Below are 24,517 nucleotides of genomic sequence, written 5' to 3'. Positions count from 1 at the left end.
TTTGTCTTGCGGAGGCTAGACGACCGGGCAGGAGAGTGAAAAACCTTTGCGAGGGAACGGAAGGAGAGAAGCACGACAGAATTGGGCGATTGTGGTGGCTGTAACTGCGTTATTAGTTACTCTTTACAAAAACATTTTGTGGCCTTGCGTTCTGGGGGCGAAGTCTCACAGTCACCGGGGAAGAAAATATTTTCGACCGGAAGGTGAACAGTGGGCCTTTAAATGAATTCATTATATGTTTTTTTTTTTTTTTTTTGCTAATGTTAGCAAATTTCAAATGATGACCTGTATTGACTAGCGTCTTGAACACCATTCTAATGAACACAACGAATGTTTTAGGCTGTTAACCATTTTGGTTGTGTACAGTGGGTAAGCATTGCACTGATGTGTGCCGTGCAAATGTATATCCAGGCACATTTCAAGGAATGCAACCTAAAACAGATGATTTGTTGTGAACTTCAGAGCTCAGGCATATTGGCAAAGTCGAAGGAGCTTTTACATTTCATGTAGGCTCAAGGTGGACCTGCCCTACTTAAGATTCAATTTATTTCCTACTACAGTAGAACCTCGCTATAGCAAACTCTGAAATAGTAGTAAAGTGAAACTCATGTCCCAGTTCATCTTCCATAGACAACTGTACATTTTGCCCCCTTTATAATAAAGAAATTTTGGCAAACATCGGTTATAGTAAAGTGCATCTGGTCGCGGCGATGATTTCCCACGAAATGACATCGCCGCACGCGCGCCACATAGAATCGCGAGGCAATTTTTTTTTTTTAATGGCTTTACCACTAGGCTTATCAGCACTCAGAAGAAGCCAACTTCACGTAGGCCTGGGAGCCGCGAGGGAAGGCATGCAGCGCCTAGGGAAAAAAAGTAAAGCTGTCTACAAACATTGAAAGAAAGCGGCACGGTCCATTCAAAAAGTAAAGAGAGTTAAAGTGCAGTGAGAAATAGAGAATAGAAGAAACGGCCAACCATTCGCAGTATTGTGCAGAACGAAGCACAAGGCAGCAGTGGCAATAACTGGAGGTGCGCCGTGTGCAGTTTTGCAGCGCTTGACTGCCGTGCGCATTTCTCATCTACTGCCTTTTAAAAAGACAGAAGCAGCAGAAGATGATGCCGAATTCATGCAAGGCTTTAATTTTCACATGAAATCAAACTCAGTTGTATTGGTGGCCCTCATGCTTAAGAGGTACCTACTTCCACAAGATGTAAACAAAACATATAACTGAAAAAGTGTCACGAACAGACGATAAGAGAGATGGAAGGTATTTTGGAATGTTTTTTTCATAAAGCAATAAGATGTGTTCAGTAAGTAAGCATTTAATTACAAGACAGCAACTTCGGAATCATGTCATCACTGAAAACTGATATAGTAAAGATTTTTTCCGGTCCCAGTGACTTCACTATAAAAGGTTTCTACTGTACCATATAGTATTACAATGACAAGGTGTTTCTAGTTCATATGCCGCGGCGCTTAAGAGCTAGCAGCACTATATATATATATATATATCTGATGCTGTTGACTACAACTATTTGCTATGAGGCAGTATTGGCTTCCTGGTACATTGTAAGCGTGCACTATTTTTACAGAAGTAGTCCATTAAGAGGACACTGAGGACTACCCTCATAGAGTTATATTGTTTCTCACTAAAAATTTATTCCATGGCCATTTCTGGCTGTGTCAAATTGTTTGGCAGTAAATGATGTATTCACCAGGTTGAGAAATAAATTTAAAAGTATTCCCACCAGTAAATACATACTCGCGGTACGCTTACGGAGAAGGACAGGATGCCACCATGTTGAAGGGGTTGACAGTGCTGCATAACCTTTCAAATCTGCATCTGAAAATCTGTGTCGACACGCATTTTATTTGCAAAATTGGCCGGTGATGGTGATGCCTTCATTTCAGTTCCTTGTCTCTTCTACTTTACAAAACCTCGATTTTTGGTAGGAATTGCCCCTTTGTAATTAAAACAATGCATTATTGATATAGACCAACTGCTATTTATCCTCAATGCCCCATTAAATAATTGTTCAAGGTGCTTCATAAACAATTATTAGGCACATCGTGAATTGGAAGCTTCTTGTCGTGAATGTTGAAAAAGCAAGCAGCAATTTCTTTGTTTTAGGCAAACTTACCATCCTTTACATTATAGCTGGTCTCCTATTATCGCAAATAGTAAAACCAATAAATAATATTTCTCAAAGCAGGGAGCCATGGTAGCACGTCCCGTGACATTTTATTTGTTTACAGATTTTTTTCATGAATAAAAATATCATTCTTTCCTGCGTTGCTAGTGTTCACTAGTTTTACTAGACAACCCTAGCATTTCAGTGTTAGTTTCCAACACGTCAGTCTGTAAAACATTTTACACATTTCCATAAAACAAACTTTCTTTGGTATATTTTTCATTGTAAACCATGCTTCTTGACTTTCTTGAGGCCTGCTCAAGAGAAATGTTGAGTACTACCAGAAAGGGTTGATCTAAAGTGGCATCGAACCCTGAGAAGCAACATAAGAAATGCATGACATCCTTGTTTATATGTTTCTTTTCGCCTGTGTGTCTCTTTGAGTGGGCCATGAAAGTGGTAGTCAGGAGGGGTTAAATCACAACTGTGATAAGCCGTTACTAATAACTTCAGTTTCAGGAGTGTTTAAGCACTTTGGGCAGCAGTATATCGAGTATTGTCGTGCATAAACGCAACACCTTTCGACAGTAGCCAACGGCGTTTGATTTGAATTGTAGGCTTTGGCTTTTGAGTAAGCATCCGACTGTAGCGGCCACTTTTGTTGTGCCTATCTCCTGATAATGTTTCAGTACTGGCTATTTTGCATACTAAAGAAGCGGTAAGCATGAGGGTGGTTGGGTTATGAACTTTTTCTTGCTATGGATGTTCTCGTTTCATACTTTGCTGTTTATTCTCCACCTTGTATTGGTGGATCCAGGTTTGGTCAGGAGTGGCAATTTCTGTCTAAAAAGCTTAGTCACCATAGTGAACCAAATGGTTTTGGGAGATGTCCAAATGTGTTTGTTTATGCAATACTGTAGGTTGTTTTGGGACCCATCTTGCATCTTGCACCAACTTTATGAAACCCAAGACTTTTGGGGATGATTAGATCATGTGCCACTTCATCAATAGTCGCTCACTTGCACCAGAACCATGTTGCATACCCACTCAATGTTGTCATCATTTGTGACCATAGATGGTCGCCGGCTCCTTCCTCATGGGCAACACTCGTGCAACTATTTTTGAATCTTTCCATTTCGTAAACACTTTGTTGCTCGGCAATTGGACACTGTTCCCGTATTGTGCCAAAAGTCTTTGCTGGATTGTGGCCTCTTATACACCTTCCAATCGCACAGAAACAGGATCACTGCTTGCTCCTATATTTGTTGCAAACTTCTGATCAGTCATGGGCAGTATCGAAGATACATGTATCTTCGATACTGTCAATAGATACATTTTGCATATCGGTATTAGGTATCGTGTGCTGAAAATGAAAGTATCGGTATCGAAAATACATTTTTAGCGTATCGTGTATTTTAACGATACTCGATACAAAAGAAAACCAACTATTGAAGCCGTTGTGAGACTTTGGGTTGACGGCGCTCGCTCAGGCGGTAGTGCAAGCCCGGAGACAGCTCGGCTTGTAGTACCGCCTGAGTTCCTTCCAAATGCCCCGGCCCCTCAACGTTAACCACATTTCCAGGTTCCCTCTCCTTAAACCGAAGAAGCCAATGGTAAGTAGGTTCTCACGAGGTTCTTTATATGTGATCACTGAGTGCGTACCACGAAGCCGCTAAGCTGTTAACAGACACGCAGAAAGGAATAAACAAAACGAAAATGCAAGGTGAAAACGCAGCAGGGACCATGCACACTGCTGTACCCGTCCCACCCTTTTGCTATCCGCCACTTCCCCCCCCCCCCCCCCCCCCCCCCTCTCCCTTCCCTCCCCATCTTGTCTGTCTCTGTAGCATCTGATTCTCGTCAACCAGCGTCCTCAGTGCGCTGTCGGACTCAGTAACATATGCACGAGATTCCCCAAAACCCTGGGCTCCGCTTGCCAGCTCTGCTTAGTGGCAAGAACATGAGCTTCCAAGGCTTCAGCCGGCCACGATGCAATTAGCCAACCGCCGTTCTTATAGTTCACCGTGTTTGATTGAAAATAAATCCTTTCTTTGTAACTGTGCAGGGGAGAACCTTCCACTAGACTTTTTTTCTTGAAAAACTATTACGTCTAAGTTTTCTGAAATGCACATGAAAGCAATGAACCAAATTTTCCAGTACAGTTTAAATAACAAATTATGCGTTGTCGAACAACGTTTTTGCGGAAAACATTTGAGCAAACTTTCAATGAAACTTATAAAGATACCCCTATCTTAAAGAAAAACTTACTTTTAAATATATGAACTGACTGATACCATATTAGACACTCTGTGTTAAAAAAAAAGACTTCTATGTTTTATCTAAAACGAGCTGTAGTTCTCAAGCGACACTAGTGATCTTTGAGTTTCCTTACTACTTCCAGGATGCCCGAGTTAGCGCGGCCATGGTTCACTCTTACACACTGATAAAAGGCAACTTCATTTAATACAACACTGCTGTGTGCTCGTATGCATATGTAAAGAGGATTGTCTGATATGTGTCGCTTTTAGCACGCCCAGATCGCACTCATTCTGGACTAATTAAAGTTCAGACATTTTCTTTTGCTTTTTTTTCTTCCAGCTTCAAAAGTGTTATCACACTAATGGCAAAATAAGCCCTCAGTTCTTCAAATGCACGCAGGTTAGACCTTTTAGCGCAAAAATTTACACAGGGGCGTATAGTATGAAGTGCAAAGCAACAAAATAAAGAGAAAAAATTCAGATGTATTTGTATGCATAGCCAAGTACTCACAGGTCGGTTCGCGTTAAAAGCATTAGTTGAAAAGAAATATATCGCTAAGCTGCTTGCGGAAGCGATATTGCTTAATTGCAACCATGGGTTGAACCCAATGTGAAGTTTTGACAAGGACAGCTGCCAATACAGAGGAGTTGCAATAACTCGGTGCTGGCGTATGCGTTTAAGCCCTTTCAGAAAAACTATGCTATAAAAATTCTCTAAAGATTCAGAAAGCGCAGTGAAATTTCATAATGTCGATAATCGCATTACCACATTTGTTGTGTTGGGATTTTGGTGATGTATCGAGGTATCGACGATACAGTACCTAGTATCTGTATCGAAACTCGATTTGAGTTCTGTATCTTTTATCTATATCGGAAATACAATTTTTCAGGGTATCGAGTATCGGTATTGAAGATATTTTTTTGAACTGTCTTGCCCAGGCCTGCTTCTAAAGAAGCGACCATCTATCTCCAATAAGAAGCAGACAAATGGAGGAATTTATAGGCTCAAATTTTTATAGTAGGGTCACAACAGCGTAATAGCAAAATAAACGAGGACAGAGGTCCACATAACTACGTAGGAAGAGTAATTATGTCGAAATAACTCACCCTCGCAATTCAGTCTCCAAAACAGAGTTAAAGGTGCAAAATTCTATGAAAAAAGAAAAACTAGTTGGCTTTTTTGTGCCGGAATAAATGAATAAGGTTGATATTGCAAATTTCGAATGAAACACGTACTGCAGTGCAACAAATGCGCTTTGGACAGAAATAAATATATATATATATGTATATGCGTTATTTATGCAGTAAAGAGACTGGTGTAATAAGTTAATGTTTGGTTTTAAAAAACACGACGTTCATAAAGCATTCATTAGAGTGCGACGAGGAGGCATAAACATTTATTTCCAACAGAAATGGTGCGCAGCTCCTCCCCCACTTGACTCTAGGCCTGAGGAGTGTTTAGTGCATTAGAGTGAAGCTCGAATGCTGATGGGGATACCCGGCCAGCGCACGTTGTCCCTCAGCGGCTCTTCGGCCAGTTGGATCGCTGAAACCAAAATCGAAACTTGTCGCTACTCGAGATAGACGTGCCGTAGTGCCGTAGTGCGGTAGCGAGTTCCCTAGTACAGCCACTGTATCCCTAGCAAGCTAGCATGTCTTTATGCTTTCTTTAGTCTCTCCACGCTACACACTTCGGCCGACCAAGACGTTCACGCCCATTCGCTTTTGTAAGCATATTCGTTTCGTTCAGCTGCATGCATATGTGAACGCGTCAGCCTACAAGTTTGAGTTCTTCGGTCGCGTGTAAAACGTACTGCACTGAATACTAGACTATCAGGTGAGTGCCGGTTCGTGCTTTGATCGAACAATCTTTCCCGGTCTCTTCCCGGTCAGTTTTGCTTTCATTCGTGACACATATTTCTCTCCTTTTTCGAGCGCTCGAGACCGGAAAATTTCTACTGCGGACATCTGCACATTTATTTTTAGCCCTACTCGAATAACACCAGTACAGTGGCATAAGTGCGCGTGCGGATATGCTCTAAATATTCACGCGCACGGTCGACCAATATAACTATAGCCACTATCGTTAACTGTACCCCACACGACATATCTGAGCGGAAGTGCTGTGTGTATGTGTATCTGCCTGTCGTCAAGCGTAACGAACAGCTTGGGAAATAAACGCGGTTTGTAGTATGTACGGAACGTGCCACACACGGCGTTTAAAATTGAAGTGTTTACTTGATTTGCCCTTTGGGGAAATGTAGAAAGAATTAAAGCAATTGACTTCTGAATTGGTTAAAGATAGAATTCATTTGAGCCATATTTCAAATCTTTTGCACGCTCTAGAAAGCACTTAATTGTAGTGCCTGTGTAATATGTTGTTGAAAGAAATTGTCACGTTTTCACAAATTAGCGTCCTATAGTGCCGTTTATTGCGATACAATAATTCTAAACTCAATATGCGAACCGCGGCTGATCATGTGCTGCTTTGCTGTATTCTGCTCTTCATTTACTAGTCCTGATGTGTGCATTCTCCTTTAGGGCACCCTAACATGGCAGCATCAGCAATGTCTGGAGATCTGGCTTCAGCGATGTTCGCCTTCACAGTAGACCTCTACAAGCAGCTCCTTTTAGAGGAGGATGGTGCCAGAAACATAGTCTTCTCACCGTTCAGCATTGCAGCTGCACTCTCTATGACTCTTGCTGGGGCCAGGCAGCAAACAGCAGACGAAATCACCACTGTTATGCACACAAAAGACAACTTGATTCATGCACAGTTCTCAGAATTCCTTAATAACGTTTCAACTTATGCACCCAGCGTAACGCTCGAAATCGCCAACCGTATGTATGCAGAAAACACATTCAAAATACTGGACGAATATCTTGCTACACTGACGAAGTTTTACAACAGCACTGTGGTGCCCGTCAGTTTCAGCACTGAGGCAGATGCCGCGAGGCTTGCAATCAATACATGGGTTGCAGAAGCCACCAAGTCCAAGATCAAAGATCTTCTTCCTAGTGGATCTGTAGATTCTCAAACTGTGATTGTTTTGATCAATGCTATTTACTTCAAAGGCCTGTGGAAAGAGCAGTTTAATCCTCGTGCAACAAGCTTACAGAAGTTTTATGTCTCTAAAGATACTACCAAGGACGTTCAGATGATGTACAAACAATCCCACTTCAAGATCAACACAGAATGCAGTGACTTGAATGCAAATGCAATCGAAATCCCATACAAAGGTGGTAAAACGTCCATGGTGATACTGCTTCCTTATGAAGTCGATGGCCTCCCAAAACTGGAGGCTGCACTAACGCCATCTAAGCTCGTGGATGTCCTTAAAGGGCTGGATGCAACGATTGTCGACCTCAGCCTGCCAAGGTTCAAGATTGAGTTAAGCGTGGACCTGAAGAAAACAGTCCGTGCAATGGGGGTAAATGACTTGTTTACAGAAAAGGCAGACCTTTCGGGAATAGATGGAAAGAAGGATCTTGTTGTATCAGCTGCATTCCACAAAGCCTTTGTGGAAGTTAATGAGGAAGGGACTGAGGCAGCAGCTGCAACAGGAATGGTGATAACGGCAAGGTGTGCCATCATTGGTATTCCCTTTGCCGTGGACCACCCGTTCATGTTTTTCATACGAAGTCATGACCCAGATGTCATACTTTTTGCTGGTTCAGTGCGTGATATTTAGTAGCTACAAAAAGTTTGATCTTTTAAAAGATTCAGATATGATTTTAAAGAGGCCTTAATAGAACAAATAATCTCAGTAGAACTTATGCTGCAAAACTAGTGCCGGGAAAATGAAAAGGTACTTTTGAGCAATGCCAAGTGACCATTAAGGTCAAAGCCATTGTTTGAATGTAACCTAAGTAACATGAAAGAAATTCAGTTATAAAAATGATGTGACAGATGTAGGTGGAGATGCACGGATACTACTAAAGCTTTATATGTGATTCTCATGGTTCTCTCGAGGAAATTTTGAGAGGTGGACATTTGAGGACCTTGGGGAGGAGTAGCAGTAGTATAAACAATATAATATATGCTGCAACGATGCATCTGCTCGGAAGAGCAGGGGAAGCATGTGGATGCAAGAGAGGAAAATGTGAGTAGGCATTAGAATGGCACGGCATTATATTAAAAGACCAGTAACGTGTACTGCAGCGTCTGAAACAGCAGGTCTGGTGGCGTCACATTTGCAGTAAGTTGTCCCCGAGCATAGCAAACTTGAAGGCCAAGAGGTGGGTGGTGGTGGGCGGGTGGTTTGGAAAGCTGGGCTGGGGGTCAGCCTGAGAGGTAGGCGGCAAGGCCACTGCCGCCCACTGTGGGGAGAACCTTTGCGATTCTAAAGAAAAAAATCCACAATTCTCTTCCTGCCCGTCAATCCAAACTTGTCACGTCCTTACTGAAACTGATAGATTGCTCTCATTTCAAAGTGTGTGGCAATATAGCCTAGCCTCTGGAATCTCCATCCTAAAATTTGTGCCAACGCATATATTTTGCAAAATCGTTCGGTGGTGGCTTCATCTATATTTCATTTTTTGGTCTTATTACAGCTCCATATTCTATGAGTGATCTCTTTTTATTTAAATGTGGTACCCTGTTGATACAGGTCAACCTTTTTTGGTTCTCGGTATCATTTTGAAGAGGTTTTGGTGGTGTGGTTGAGGTTAATATTCATCAGGCCACAAGATCTAGGATTGTGCCACTGTTATTAGTACATGCGTTTAATTAATTTCCTGTAGTCTTAGACTGACCCGGACTCCAGTGAGTAGTGAGCCTGAGGTATGAATGTGCTTGGAAGTGCATTTGGAGAGATAGGATTGAAGGGGGACGTTGCATTTACATCTACCATACTTTTCCACGGGCGGACTTAGCTGCGGCGGCTCGTACGCTTTGCACGCCATGCGCACTTGGGGTATTTCCTGTCTGCTGCTACTGCTAAGGCCATCCTCTGCATGCAAACTGTGTTGATTATTTTGCTCTGGGATCGTGTTTTTAGTGCACTATAGACTGGCTTTAAAATATGCAGGCTGGTCAAGCCTGTAGTTGCAGGTCTACGTATGCTGTAATGCATTACTGAGTTGTGATCCCGTTTGCAAGAACGGTAACATACACTGTTAGCTGCTCCGAGGTGAATTGTACAAGCCACAGAACAGGAAGTCAGGTTATTGTGAATGTTCCATTGGAAGTGCAACAAGGTCCAACATGAGTAGATATTTCATACGCGGGTTATCGGAATCTAAAATGCATTAACAAGCACCTTGACTTTTCAACGGGCATGGGGAACTTCCCGAGAATGAGGGACATGTGTGAAAGCAAATAGAAATGCGCTGATAGGTGATACGATGCCACCGCTATGGCATGGTTCAAGATAGTGCACGCAGGCGAAACCAGAGATTATAAATTATACCAGTTGGGAAACTTCACTTCAAAAAGTGACTGGTTTTGGTATGCATTTTTCAGATGGCTATGAATTGTTGCGCCATCTAAAGCAGTCAATAGAAGCTTTCTGCTATTGCCATCATCGCCTTCTGGAAAAAACTCCTTTTCTTTTTTCTTGTTCACCTTAATTGCTTTTACGGCTGTTATGTCTGAAAGTTTGCAACTTAGATGCAGTTTCCTTTAATGGCCTCGGGCACTGCCACTATTCGTGTACACCTAAATAGGTGTGTACACCTAAATAGGTGTACACACTTTTTTTTTTTTTTTTTTTGCATGGGCTCTATGAAAAGTTTCGCAACTGGTAGTATTGAGCTCTGGGCGAAACTGGTACTCCCTGTTGCTCGATCACTAACTGAAACGGATTGGCAGAATGCGATGCACCGCATTGAACAATGAACACAGTGAAATCAGCTGACAGCTCACTTGCTTTGTTTTCAATAGTGAATGGATGTGCAAGATCAAGAGTACTCGTGTGTATAGGTTCTTTTCTGCAGCTTTGTCCTTACATTTTTCCCGATACAGTATGCTATTTCTTCTCATACCATACAGGAAGTGAAGTGTCTGCAGAGAAAGCAGCCTTTGTGCAACCTAACAGGGCTCACATTAACCTTACGCTCAGTGCACTGTCTGTGTTTACAGTGTTTACAAAAATATGACAGAAACGGATACTGCTGCCTGACCGTGGTGTGAACAACTTTGTTGCAGATATATAAAATGAAATCTTTAATTGAGGCGGGCACTGACTCCGTGAACTGAATATATTTTCATGGCAAAGGGAATTCTTGTTCAGGTTAATCAAGGAGGTTATATAAAAACTCCCAAAGCGACTCAGGCTATGAGAGACGTCGTAATAGAGGGCTCAGGAAATTTCAACTACCTAGAGTTCATTAACATGCTCTGACAACACACAGCACACGGACGCTTTGCTTTTTTGCCTCTATCCAAAAGAGGCTGCCACAGCCGGGATTCGATTCCACATCCTTGGGCACAGTAGTCAGTAACCACTGCATCACTACGGTTTGTCTGTTCAGTTAAATCACTGGCAGCTCATTGTAGTGTATAATATCAAAAACATTTACGTGCCAATCTTTAGCTATGCCAGAAGAATGAACTTGCATGTGTTACTTGTTGCGGCATTCATCATCAATATTGACATGGGCACAAAACTTTATTGAAGGCCGGTTCGCACCAAGCATGAAAAGTCAGCTCCTGATTTTGTCTAGCCGAACCAGCTTCCACTTCTTCAAAACCAGCCCTCTGTCCTTCTAGCACCTCGCTTTGCTTGTCTGTGACTATATTATGGGCTGTCGATGTACTAAACCCTTAGAAAAAGTCTGCACGTACGATGCGGCAAGAGGGGAAGCCAAAACTTGCACCCGTTGAGTCTGCATTCCCCAATGATTGCACACTTGGTTTAAGAACTTGTTCAATATGATATGCGCTAACTTTCATGTCTAGTTTATGTGCTGCAAGAGATAAGCATACGAAAGAAAAGTACAATGTCTTTGTTTAAGGACGTAATAGATATTATACACTCAGCCTAGTTTTGTGAAACAGGAGGATGATTTCTCCTCTTTGTAATTATTTGCAGCCAGCTTTTTTTTTTAATCATTAATATGCTGTTGACTTTGAACATGATGAATTACATGAACATTCCGCTTCCTTTTTTTTATTTCGGCACCCAGAATCTGCGCAGAGCGCTGGCTGTACAAAAGCATGTACCGCCACTCTAGTTTGGCCGTGGTTTTTCGCAGTGTGATTCACAGTGATTCAGAGCTTAACCACTAAAGCCGCTATGACAAGTGATTAACTTGTTGTAGTGGCTTAGTGAAGGTTTTAGTACTGAGCCACAGTACACAGGTTCGAATGTGGTCATTGTGACTGCATTTTGATGGAGGCAAAATGCGAAAGGTGCCCATGTGTTGTACAATGTCAATGCAAGTTAACAATCCCAAGATGGTCTAAAATATCTCTAGCCCCTCACTACGGCACCCCTAAAAATTCGAGTCCCTTCAGGACGTTAAACTCCACATACCATGTCATATATTACCGTGGTTACCTGTCGCAATGTCCAATGCATATGGTGTATCCCTGTTCCTAGGCCACTTATTGCTGCTATGTGGTGAACTAGTGTTATTTGCAAAAAGGGCTTCTCTATCACAGCCTTGCAAAAGTGCTTTTCACAACTTTTTATGTGGATTCAGAGTTTGTATGTCATGTTTTTCGGTGATCCTTTGATGTCGCAAGTGGCAACTGCCTGAGATTATTGGCATGAGCTTTTTGTACTTACTTGGTATGTTTTAGTGTTCTTTTCTCTGTAGTGGTATTTGGTGCATGTAATTTTGTGTGTACAACCAGCATGTGCTCACTGTTGACTGCAAACAACAATGCTTGGTTCATTGCCCAACTGCCCTCTCAATAGGTAGGTCATTTCTTTTGGGCGTAGTCATGTGCAGTCTACTTGTGTGGCATTAGTATTTCAATGCCGCACATAGTATTTGTTAAATATGACTACACTGCTGTTGTTGGTTTCAGAGCCCGTTACTGCCTTGCTTTTGGCATTTTTTAAAAGCTCTGACTGATGACAACATAATCAATAAAGCTGGTGATGTTCTTATTAATCAGCGTGTGTTATGTGATCTGAATTGGGAAACCAGTAGAGGTTGAAGAAACTATTGCACAACAAACTTTTGCTATATTTGTTGCTTTGTATGCATACAATGAGCTCGGAAGATGATGTTCTTATTTTCTATTTAAGAATTTCACAACATATAGCAATGTTACAAATTTGTCAACGTTATGGTGCAGAGTGACGCATAGCAAGTGCTTCATGAAAGGAAGAAATTGTTCTCATTTTAAATAAGTTATGAATGTTCCAGGCGTTCGTCTCTTCTATAAACATATATATATATATATATTACAACGATTCACTCTGATAAGAAGCAATTCTCTTTGAGAATGGAAAAAGGTTGATGTGCCTCAATTTTTGCTTTTGGAGCGTTTTATAAACTGCTAATTTAATTATCTCATGCTACACTCTAATATTTTTTTTTTTAGATTGTGTGCTAAATAAAAATATGAGTGCCACTGAGACTAGCAACTTATCTTGAGCTTCCCAAGTCCCTTCCACTAGTTTTGACAACCGTAAGTGAGAACATGCCACACTGCATTTTGAGTAGACTATTGAAGGGTCCTTATTGTGCTTGTGTAACTGTGAATAATGAATAGAACTTTGTTAATGCAGTAGAAACATTGCATAATATTGTTTTTCTCGTACGTCGCAAAGTGCAGTTCTCGAAAACCAGCAAATGTTGCAGCCCTTCATGGAAATGTCTCTGGGGTTTCCTTCGGCTGTGGAAGCCAGTGTACTCTTCACTTGTGGCTCCTTGCATTGCCTTGAAGCAGGAATTGACTCATAATGATGATATACTCAACTTTTTATAGTACTTTTTTTATTGTCAAAATATAATCAGATAAACATTATACCTGGCTAATTTTGCAACCTTTTCTCTTTTTTTTATTTCTCTCTCATCTCAGATTTAAAGTTGCGCAAACAGAAAGAGCCATCACTATACATAATAGTTGAAGACAATCGAAGAACAAAGTGGCGAATGCCCCTAAAAAACGGACACTCCCAACCAATATCATCTGCCTATTTTTGTGCCAGCATGCCTGCTAGGCAGCTGTATCCAAATCATGGTCATGCATAGCAGTCAAGAAGACTATGGGGCTAATATATACTTATTTAATTGGTGTCTCAAGATTAAAAAAGAAACCTAAGGTAAAGTTAATATTGCCTTGCAGATGGCTCATTCAGCTTGGATGCTCTGACTGCAAAAGTAAGAGATGAAATAGAGGTGTGTGGAATTTGGGAAACCACCAGTTAGAAGCATGGTGTTTGCATTTAATTATTTGAATGTCACACTGCTCATGGCTAGATGACATTGAGGTTACTTGCAGCATTGTCGCAAATCCTAGAAAAGCATTTGGCCGATGGCTGGAAGGTTTCCGTGAAGAAAGCAGTAATTTACAGCTCTGGTTAGCTTTCACTTCATGTTAGCCTTGACTATAGGTACTTAGTAATTATCTGTGGTGATGAGAAATCTGTAGAACATGCTTTCACCCATTAAATTCAATTGATATGTAATATTTGTACCAATTTTGGCATATGTTTATCAGAATGAGAGTAACGCTTTCATTATATGGCAAGAATGAAAACGATGCATGGTTTGTGTTGCATAGTCCTGACTGTAAAAATCATTTTGTAATCATTCCTTATAATGAGTGTACATATTGCATGCTGACAAAAAGACAGGCAGAAGTAGTGCTTACGTAACGTAATAATTTGCATATGCATGTGCACTAAGCAAAATAAGGTCGTTATGAAGTGCTTGGCATCCTACATGCAGTAATCTTTCAATCATAGAAATGTAGAAAATATCGGACTTGGCTCATTAAGACAACATTGCTATTTGATACAATTAATTTTGAAGACAATTACGAAAAACTTATTACATGTAACATCTTGTTTTGATACGTTTATGATTGAGCTGTGTGGACACCCCAAAGCTAAAAACTTTTCAAAAAGGTACTTCATTCTGGAAATTCTTAACTTGTTGCAGATCTACGAACAAATGGCAGGGAACAATTGAGTGACATGATCTGGTGATAGAAGGAATGTCACACAAACAGCCTACACGTAGCCTACTTGTATGTGATAAGCCAGCTTGCCGCAAACTGCTGATCTTCAGAAACCATGATTGGTGAACTTTGTGTGTATTGGTACTACCTAGTGGGCAACCTTTGTGAACATTTATTATCGAACAACACATACACTTAAATTGTGTAAGATGCTTTAATGAAGCCTGCACAAGTGTGCCATTAGCTTTGCCTTTCTGATGGTCAATGTGGCGATCCCCTAGGAGATAGCTACTGCGTCCTGAAAAGATGTGCTGTTGTAAACCTGTACAAGTTTACCTTGTCTCGTCATGAGTGCACTTAGTGTAATCACACCTGTAACGGATATGCTCGCAAAATGAATGCACCCCAGCTTATGCTCTGGTAGAGCATCCTGGAGCTGCATTGACGGGTCAGTGCACATTTTGTTCCCCTGCCAGACAACTAGAATCAGCCTTAATTGTGCACGGTAAGGCCCATGGCTGCCTCTCTTCTTGGAGTGCCCATTCAAAGCCCACAGTGGGATTTGAAGGCACACCATCCTCCGTGAAGGAACAGCTAGGTTACTTTCCCGAGCCATATGCAACCTGGGAAGCTGAGTACTAGCCAAGGCAACACTCCAATGAGCGCACACCTTTTTTTTTGGCATGCAGTCTGCTGACTGTGCTAACAAACATACTTACTTGGATGCTGAAACCAACTTTAGGCAAAACGATTAACTACACAATTATGTAAAGACTAATATACCTCACCCTATGAGGAATCTTAGAATCAATGATGCATGCCAAAGTCGTCTGCATTGGTCTGCATAATGGTCGCAGCAATTTATTGCACTCGCGCCTTATATTTGCTAAGGTGAATGCACACTCTGTCGGCTCAACAGCCTAAATTGATAAGGCTTTTGAGTGCAGAAATCATGTTGAAGAGCGTGTACATGCACAGAAGAAGTACGTGTTGCGAATATGTCCTTTCATGCCTGAAACAAGTGTGCAGGATATCTGTTTCTTTTTTAACGTTTCATTAACCAATTAACGTACCGGCTTGCTCGCATTGCATGTTGGTGCACACACGGGGAAAAGACATGCGCACGGCTCTTTCGCGCTCAGTGCTGATTTTCTTTGACGTTTATTTGCATTTTTACGACACGGCTGTAACCTCCAAGCGCTGCGGATGCAGACTATATATGCCTCGGCCAGCCTGGGCCACCTCTTTGGCTGCTGACACGGAGGTTGCTGTGCTGATGATAGTTTTTTGCGCGAATATGAGCGTTGTTGCCGTTGTTTACGCCGTAAATTCCCTAGTATCCCTAGGTTTTCTAAAACTGTCAACCGCTTGCATGTCAAGCTAGAGTCAAGCTGTCAAGACGCGTGGCCGCGCGGCCTTAACAAACTTCACAGATATTCCAAGAAGTGTGACGTAATCTATAGCTGCAAAAACTAGTAACTTTAGTAACTCTGTGCTGACAGAGGCGCTAGCGCGCGGTCATGACCTCGCTCAGAGCTGGCGCCGTGTTTCTCAACGTTACCCAATTTATAACGCTAGTTTCTCGGCGCCAGCGCTAATCGCGCTCTTCTCTCTCCACTCGTGTTTTCGTCTAGGGCAGACCTTCGTCGACGCTGACGCCCACTCCATGGACAGCAAGCGTTTTACAAAGCAAGTAAGTGCGATCGGTATGAATGTGCGCATTAAATTATTATTATTTTTTTTTTTAAGAAAGAAAACAGGCAGGCAGTGATAGAATGTTTGGGTCTTTTGGTGCGTACACCGATGCTCGTAAATATTGGCGCGCGTCACAGCGTCACTACAAAATGTATGCCGCAATCGAGTTCACTATATAAGAGCCTCCATGGTGCTGTACATTAAATAAAAGGAAAAAATCTTGTGCGCAAATTACTGGCCTGTTCGAGACATGCATACATTTTTATGCATAGTGTTGTTTTTTCCTCCACCTCTCCACGTGTGCTGTGTAACATATCTGCTCCTGGCATTTGCATCGTATGCATTAGTTCCCGGTTTCGAATGACAAAATTGAGCTTCCATTAGAATTATCGTTCCAATTGGCCATTTCCTGCCTGAACGTTCTGTATATTTCCAGGGATGATTTGGTCTGCATTTGTTTTCTGCTGATATCCCTCTTTTGTTAACCTACTTAAGTGATAAGTCCTGTTGTCTCCCCACTGCGGTTAACAATTTCCTAGTTTGCTTTCTTATTCTGTGTCTATATTCCTAGTGTATGAGTAACTGCAAAGCTTTCCTAGCCCACAACGTTTTTTTTTTTTTTTTTTTTTTTACGTTCCTTAAATTATGTCTTCCCTGGCTTCCCTAATGATGACCATTCCAATTAGTCACCTTGTATCTGATGGTTTTGTGCATCTTCATGTGCTCCCAAAGCTATACCCTGCCTACTCCATGCTGCTTAATCTCTAATCATGCTCAAACCTTTGATATATATAGGATTGCATTAGCAAAAGTCAGAGAATCCCGTCCAGAACCCTCGTACCACTTTATACCTAGTGTAATTTCATAGCGTCCCATTTTTTATGATCACTGCATTCCTGCTACCCTTTACATATGTTTTGCATGCTCCATTATTTATATCCACACCACTAGATACTTGCACTTGTCCACTGGCTACCTACTTGTGGCCTCCTGTATCCTATGCTTGCCACAAACTGTTATCATTAAAAACTATATCTGCCAATTTTTCATTTCTAAACTTTAGACCTAACCTGTCTTCATCAGTACTGCAGTTATCCATCAACCCCTGCAAATCTTTCATGTTGTCTGCCATTAGCATATCCACATGCATTAGTCCAGGTAATGACTCTTAAATCTGTTTTTTCTGGTTCAAAAAAGAAAGGTTGAAGCCATATCTGCTTCTCACTAGTCTGGTCTCAAATCTTTGTAGGTACAATATGAACAACAAAGGCAACAGAAGACACCTGGCCTTGCTTAAATCTGTGTTGCATGTCTACAGGGTTTGGTACCTTTTTTTCACATTGTATAGACACCAATTGTTACCTTTGCAGATAAGTTTTATAAATTAGTTACTCCATCTTCCACACCTAATGTGCCCAGAGCCTTCTCTTTCTTTAAAATCTCTCATAGGCTCCCTTGATATCCAGAAAAACCAGCCATAAGGGCTTGTGTTCCTTTTCTACTATTTCAATATACTGCGCCAATGAGAACAAATTGTCCTCTAACCTTTTTTGCTTCCTCCAGCCTTTAGACCACTATTGTCATTGTTATGGGACGGTAGTTGTTTATCAGAATAATAGCTTGGGGGGGGGGGGGGGGGGGGGGGGCAAGTTGGTACATGATACCCAGAACAGCGGCAAAACGAAGAGAGAAGCACGACACAGGCGGACACTACCAACTGTAATACAAAACAGAACCAGAACTTCCCTTTTCACACCCAAGCACAACTTCTTCCTCTACACCCACGTGCATCACACTCTCACACCTCTTCTTCCCCAAGCACGTATGTCTGGCCAACAATAAATGATAGCAATTCCCTCACATTCGAGGTAGCGTCCAAGCAACGAATAAAGGCCATGTCCACTACTCATCGTCCAAATAAAACAGTTATAACTTCTGCCACTTAGAAACAAAAAACCACCACACATGCGCAGCTGCCATGCATCACGTTCGCTCACAATATACTTAAAGAAGAGTCCAGTTTTTGAGTCTTAACGGTAAAAAACACATCAAGACATCCCTTCTTGCATTCGCTGATCACCTTGGCCAATCTGGTCAGATGCAGTTCATTACATAATGCGATGTCTTTTACTCTACTAGCTTTCTCCATCACAAACACAAAAATTCTTCTTAATTGCCTTTGCTGATCACCTGGGCCTATCTGGTCAGCTGCAGTTCATTACATTATGCGATGCCTTTTGATCTACATAGCTTCCTTCTTTGCAAACACAAAATTCTTCTTAATTGCCTGGGTCACCTTCTCTTCGTATAGGCCAACCAGAACCACTGCGAAGCCCCCTTCTTTGTCCTTTTGAAGGAGACTAAGGTTCTTCCACTCGAGAAAAAAAAAATCAAGACTTGTAGAGCACGTTCCTTTGGTACCAGGTCCAGCTTCTCAGAAGTCCTCAGGATACCATCAAGCCCATCCAAATAAACACCTCTCATGTACCACACATCCCTCGCAACAACTCATCAGTAGCTTTCAAGAAATTAAATTTCATTTCTGCATAAGGACTTGGAAGAAGCAAGCTAGTAGAGCAAAAGGCATTCCGTTATGTAATGAACTGAAGCTGGCCAGATTGGCCAATGTGATCAGCGAACGCAAGAAGGGATGTCTTGATGTATTTTTTACCGTTAAGACTCATAAGCCAGACTCTCCTTTTAAGTGTATTGTGTGTGAACGTGATTCGTGGCAGACGCAGATGTGTGGCGGTTTTTTTTTGTTTGTTTTTAAGTGGCAGAAGTTGTGACTGTTTTATTGGGACGATGTGAGTGGCGGACTTGTTCTTGTATTTGTTGCTTGCACGCTACCTTGGATGTGAGGCTTGCTATCATTTATTGTTGGGAGAGGTGCGCAAGTGTGATGCACTTGGGTGTGATAAAGGAAGTTTGGGTTCTGTTTTGTATTACAGTTGGTAGTATGCGCCTGTGTCGTGTTTCTCTCTTCATGTTTGTCTTCGTTGCATTGCTGTTCTGGGTAGTTGTTTCTAAGCTTTTTCTTCCTTTCTCTTACATATTGTGCTCATCCTACTTAGACTGCATCCACTGGGGGCTTTACCATCCACTAGCATTTTTTCTCACTGATCCTTTTAATGGCCACTTAGATTTTGGGCCAAATTTTATTAACATAACTGGAATGCTATCCGGGCCTGTTGGTGTGCTACTTGGAACTCTCTTCTCAACCCTTACCTGTCCTCTTTGTCCAAGTGAAACCATTGCTCAAACTGGTCTATCCTCTTCCGATAAAGCACCTATGACATTCCTTTATTTCTTAAATTGTTCTGTCATCAATATTTCTATATGTTTCATTGCCCCGTCCTCTTCTGGCCAAACACAAAGAGCTATCACTACAAACATCTGCTTCAGGCTACTCTTCAGATATGTTTTCAGAATTTCTTAATTTACTATTTTTTGGCATTTATTGGAACCCATTTTTTTATCATTTTCTAATTGATTATATATGGTGCCTCCTCTCTACATTTTGTGAAGTTATCCCATTTTATTTCTTATCAGCTTCTTGTTCCCCTTCTACACTTGGAATATCTGTGCTCCCTGGAGGCTTCCTGGCATTTCTCTGTGACCTTAACTTCCCAATCCCACAAGCCATATTAGGTTTTCTTCTTGGTTTCCCTTTTGGCTCGACTTTCACCCCGAGATGTAGCTCAGATAGTCTTTGTATATTTGTATAAGGTCAGTCTGATCTAGTATCTTCAGAAATTACCTCCTGAGTTCAGTTAGTGGCTGTTCCCATTTGCCGTTCTTTGTAATAGGTCCGATACAAGCAGCAAAATTATTGGGCTGCACTGGTCAGAGAAACAACCGACAGCAGGCCACTGTAGGTGGCTACTGTGCGGTAGTAAACAGTAGTTTCTCTTCAATTCCTGGAAATTCAGTCGAGTACTGACACTATGTTACACCTGAAAGAGCGTAAACCGTTCTGGGCTACTGTGTGCATTCCTTTAGGCCACTAGTTCTCTCACAAGAACTTTTTTACTTTTTTAAATTCGGCACCCAAATGCAGAAGCCCCTGTGTAAGGCATACCACCTCTATATACATATATCATTTTTCACAAGCAGCCGGTCTCTTGCTTTACTTGGGTCTTATAGGTAATTTTAGGCAATACTTATCATTAATGGCAGACTGTATATTACTGGGTGTGTCCTTGCAGCAGGCCTTGCCAAATAACAATCAGACTGAGGTGCACAATAGTTGCACGGAAGGCCTGTGCTCCATTTGTTTATCCTGCAAGGTGATGCCACTATATAATAATCATGTGAGTGACCATTTTAGAGGCATTCTACAATTTGGTCCGCAAGTGATAGGATGACCGATAGATAGCCCTGTCGTGCAAAAAAGTATGGTTACTAATTTTACTTGCAAATGGGACTTCCTTCACAGGATGTGAAGTTTTTGTGCTTCTACACTTTCATGAAGTGTTGATTCTTTACACACATACCTGTGTCTTCCAGGATCCCTCTTCTGCTGGCATTACCCTCTTCTGCTGGCATTACCCTCTTCTGCTGGCATAACCATGTCTTCAGATCTGACTGCTGCTATTTCAGCATTCACAATTGATCTCTACAAGGTACTGCTTTCCGAGAACAGCCATAAAAACATTGTTGTCTCTCCATTCAGCATTGCAGCTGCTTTGTCGATGACATTTGCCGGGGCCAGGGAGCGCACTGCCACTGAGGTTGCTGCTGTTCTACACACAAAGAGCGACCAAATACATAAGCAGTTCTCGGAATTCTTCTCAAAGGTTTCATCCTACGCACCGGATGTGACTCTTGAAGTTGCCAATCGTCTCTATGCGGAGAAGAGATACAACATTCTCAAGGATTACCTTGCTACGTTGAATGATTGCTATAACAGTGTTGTGGTGCCCGTCAATTTTGCAAGCGAAGCTGAAGCAGCCAGGCTTGCAATCAATGCATGGGTGGAGGAAGCTACAAAGTCCAAGATCAAGAACCTGCTTCCCAGTAAATGTTTGGACTCTAATACCAGGCTTGTTTTGATAAATGCAGTTTATTTCAAAGGCCTTTGGAATCAGCAGTTCAGCCCGGCTCTGACAACCTTGGAGGAGTTTCACGTGTCCAAGCAAACAGCTAAACAGGTCCACATGATGCACAAGCAATCCAAATTCAGGCTGACTGAATGTAGTGACCTAAATGCCAATGCAGTTGAGATACCATACAAGGGTGGCAAAACATCCATGGTGATACTTCTACCTACGGAAATGGATGGTCTTGAAAAATTAGAGACGGCATTGACGCCTTCAAAGCTCTCAGACATCCTGAATGGACTTGTATCGAGAGCTGTCAAGCTTAGTCTCCCACGTTTCAAGATCGAGCATGACGTGAATCTGAAGAATGTGCTGCAAGCAATGGGTGTCCAGGACTTGTTTTCAAGTGAGGCAGACCTCTCTGGCATCAGTGGAAAGAAGGACCTCGTGGTCAGTGCAGCACTTCACAAGGCCTTTGTGGAAGTCAACGAGGAAGGCACAGAGGCAGCAGCTGCTACAGCAATGGGGATCTATTTAAAGAAGCATGTGATAATGAAGTCTCCTATTCCCTTTGTCGTTGATCACCCGTTCATGTTCTTCATTCGAAGCCACGATCCAGATGTCATTCTTTTTGCTGGCTCTGTGCGGGACATCTAATAGCCTGATGTGTATATCGAGCATGCTGAATATTGGGTGTGCAGCTTTAGGCTAGATTGATGGAATAGCCTCTTCTTTGCCGATGAAATATGTAGTGAGACAAATAATTTGTTCAATTGCTTTATCAGGAGGTGCAAGATACGTCACTTTCCTTTCACATGAGGGAGAATGAATAGAAAAGGAAAGAAAAGCAGTTTCTTAAGCAAAACTTATTGTCTACTTAATTTTGTTCTGTGCAGTCTGCAGAAAATTCTTTGCAATGACAGTGAATTGCATTTTATGATCGTATTGTGGATTCAAGAGAAGGTAACCACTGTACACAACCCCTGCAGGTTTCTTGGTCATCCCAAACCTTTTTGTATTGCAGCTCACTATCCTGTGTTGTATTTTCCCTGTATTTTGGCCCTCTTGGTCTGTTGCATAAATTTCGTGTATTTGCAACTAGCTCTGAACTATTAGGTGAACTTGCACAATAATATATTTAATTATAACCTTGTGTAACTTATATTTTGTTTTCGTGCTGGGACTCCTTGCAAATGTTTCATGTATAGATGCAGTTTGGGTCTTTGACCTCATTAGATAAGGATTTGCCTTAGTAATCAGCATACATTATTAATTTGGCATTAGTCATTAGTCTAATTTTATAAGGAATGAAAAATTTATTCCACACATACACTTCCATGCTATTACTATGTTTGAAACTAGGCATAACTTGTTAGATGTATAGTAGAAAATGTTTTTTTAAAAGTGCAACTGGTAAGGCTTTCAATCCAAAGTTCCCAACACTTAAAATGAACGGTCTTTAAATGCAAGTTGGAAGTAATCACTTGGAATCCTTAATGAGCTTATGTAGAGTTGTTGAAGCTGACATGCCTGGAATTCTTTTGTCCAAACTCTTAAGTAACTTGTTGCTGAATACTAAGGCAAACTTCGACATTTGCAGAAATGGCTGGAGTTTTTAGTGTTTTAATTTGGTGGTTGTCTGATGAAGGCTGTTGTCTTTTGATGAGTACTGCTTTGTTTAATGCTTGCTTCAAAGCTTATATAACCAGACCTGTGCACATGTTTTAAATGTTAGCCAAGAATCTTCATATGCATCTTTTTTTTTCCCTCTGCATTAACTGCCTTCTATGTCAATATGTGAAGCAGCTGGACACTATTATTGATTTTTTTTTTTTCATTCACTGAGAATGTTGGCGAGATCCAACACAGTTCCAGTGATGCAGAAAAAGCACGTCTTTTGTTTTTAAAGGCCGTGCACCCACAAAGCAGGATAGTTTGTTTGAAGTCTTAGTTTTAATTGCTTGACATCAGCTCTGTTCGCCCATGTTACTTTTACTGTACTTGCATTTTAAGCAATCTTTGCCATTGTAGAAGTTCATGGTTTTTAATGAATTGAGGAATATAAATGGCAACTCATACTCAACTCATAACTCGACTCATAAGAATATCTCCAGTTCAAACTTGTTTGCTTTCGACGCGTGTGCTGGTCTTCTGGAATGGAACGGTCTGTCCATGTGGTTGAATTTTGAGGATGCCTTAGTCTCAAGCTGGGAGTTCTCTTCTTTTAGTGTGGTGTCTTTTACAGTGCCTGGCAACTGTGATATGAGTCAGTTGTTGCTGACAATAGTGATCGGGATTCAAAGAGCAGTTCCAATGTTGTAGAGATAGTCTGCACAGCTTGCATAAAAGTTATGCTTTTGGTAATTGGGAAATGATTTTTTTCCAATGATTGACATTGGCCTAGAGACAGGGTGCCAGCTTAGATGTCTATTTTTACCATTTTCTTTAGAATTTGATATGACTGTTGGAGTATGTAGCCGCACTGCCGTAACCTGAGGCTTTCGCATTTTTTAAAAGCTTGTGATAACAGCCAATGTTAGGCTGTCCTAGCACTTTCTCATGTACTTTGTCACATTGTTTTTGCACAGAGTAGTATAGTCTTTAATAGTGCACAAAGTTATTTACACTGTTTAAAGTGTTGACTGCATATGTTGTAATGCTTTTTTAAGGCTTTTTATTTTGTGTCATTTCTTTTCTACACGAGGTGAAATAAATTGTTTGTACTGCTGTTTTTTTCAATTCATTTGCAAGTTGTGTTGGTCATTTTAATCTTACCTCATAGAATTACTTTACCATACCTTCGTTTGCGAAGGCTTTGTTTTCTATAAAAGTGCACATTTTGTAACAGCAATTGAGAATACTTTAACCTTCTGCAAGCAGTGATTAGTAGTAGAAAGTGTTAAGATCAGTGCCATAGTTTTGCAGCCAATCCCATAACCTTTAGTCCCATATATTATCGGCCATGAGTCTTCTCAATCATTTGCCTTGGTTAGGCATTCAATAGCAGTTTCTAAGATGTTAGTTTTTGCTTAATGCTGAGCATATATCAATGTGTTCAGCTTGTGTAAATTAATTACAAAGTCAACAATAGGAGCTTTATGCTGAGAGTTTTGCAGACTTCGTTAGTCCACAGTACAATAAAGTGACTTTTGGCACTTGAGTATACAAAATATATACACAGAGTCTACTATATTGGGTCAGCTGCTGCAGACTGAGCTCCTCTAGGCTGTTTGTAGATATGCCAAGCTCCCTGTTAGCATGGGGCCCACCCAGTTGTTAGGGTGGGAGTTAGTAGAAATTGT

General features: G+C 41.3%; 1 protein-coding gene across 7 annotated transcripts; it reads left to right on the top strand.

Annotated features, from left to right (window-relative positions):
• The first annotated feature begins 6,005 nt into the window (after positions 1–6,005).
• On the top strand, positions 6,006–23,951 carry LOC146175758 (iris-like). 7 transcript variants are annotated; one of them, XM_084582127.1, is made up of 3 exons: positions 6,006–6,121; positions 6,936–7,977; positions 12,895–13,543. In XM_084582127.1, the coding sequence occupies exons 1-3, from the start codon at positions 6,055–6,057 to the stop codon at positions 12,908–12,910; spliced, it is 1,125 nt and encodes a 374-aa protein (XP_084438253.1). In that variant the 5' UTR covers positions 6,006–6,054; the 3' UTR covers positions 12,911–13,543. The 7 variants fall into 7 exon arrangements, with proteins under 7 accessions (XP_084438253.1, XP_084438247.1, XP_084438249.1 ...); XM_084582123.1 differs by lacking the exons at positions 6,936–7,977; positions 12,895–13,543 and adding exons at positions 16,113–16,171; positions 20,683–23,951 and having other exon boundaries at positions 6,015–6,231; XM_084582124.1 differs by lacking the exons at positions 6,936–7,977; positions 12,895–13,543 and adding exons at positions 16,113–16,171; positions 20,683–23,951 and having other exon boundaries at positions 6,040–6,121.
• The last annotated feature ends 566 nt before the right edge of the window (positions 23,952–24,517 follow it).

Source organism: Amblyomma maculatum, chromosome 10, assembly GCF_055883805.1.
Source record: "Amblyomma maculatum isolate TAMU_Amacu chromosome 10, ASM5588380v1, whole genome shotgun sequence".
Classification (NCBI taxonomy): Eukaryota; Metazoa; Arthropoda; class Arachnida; order Ixodida; family Ixodidae; genus Amblyomma; species Amblyomma maculatum.
Note: the sequence above shows the minus strand (reverse complement) of the source record. Positions and strands in the feature narration are given on the sequence as shown.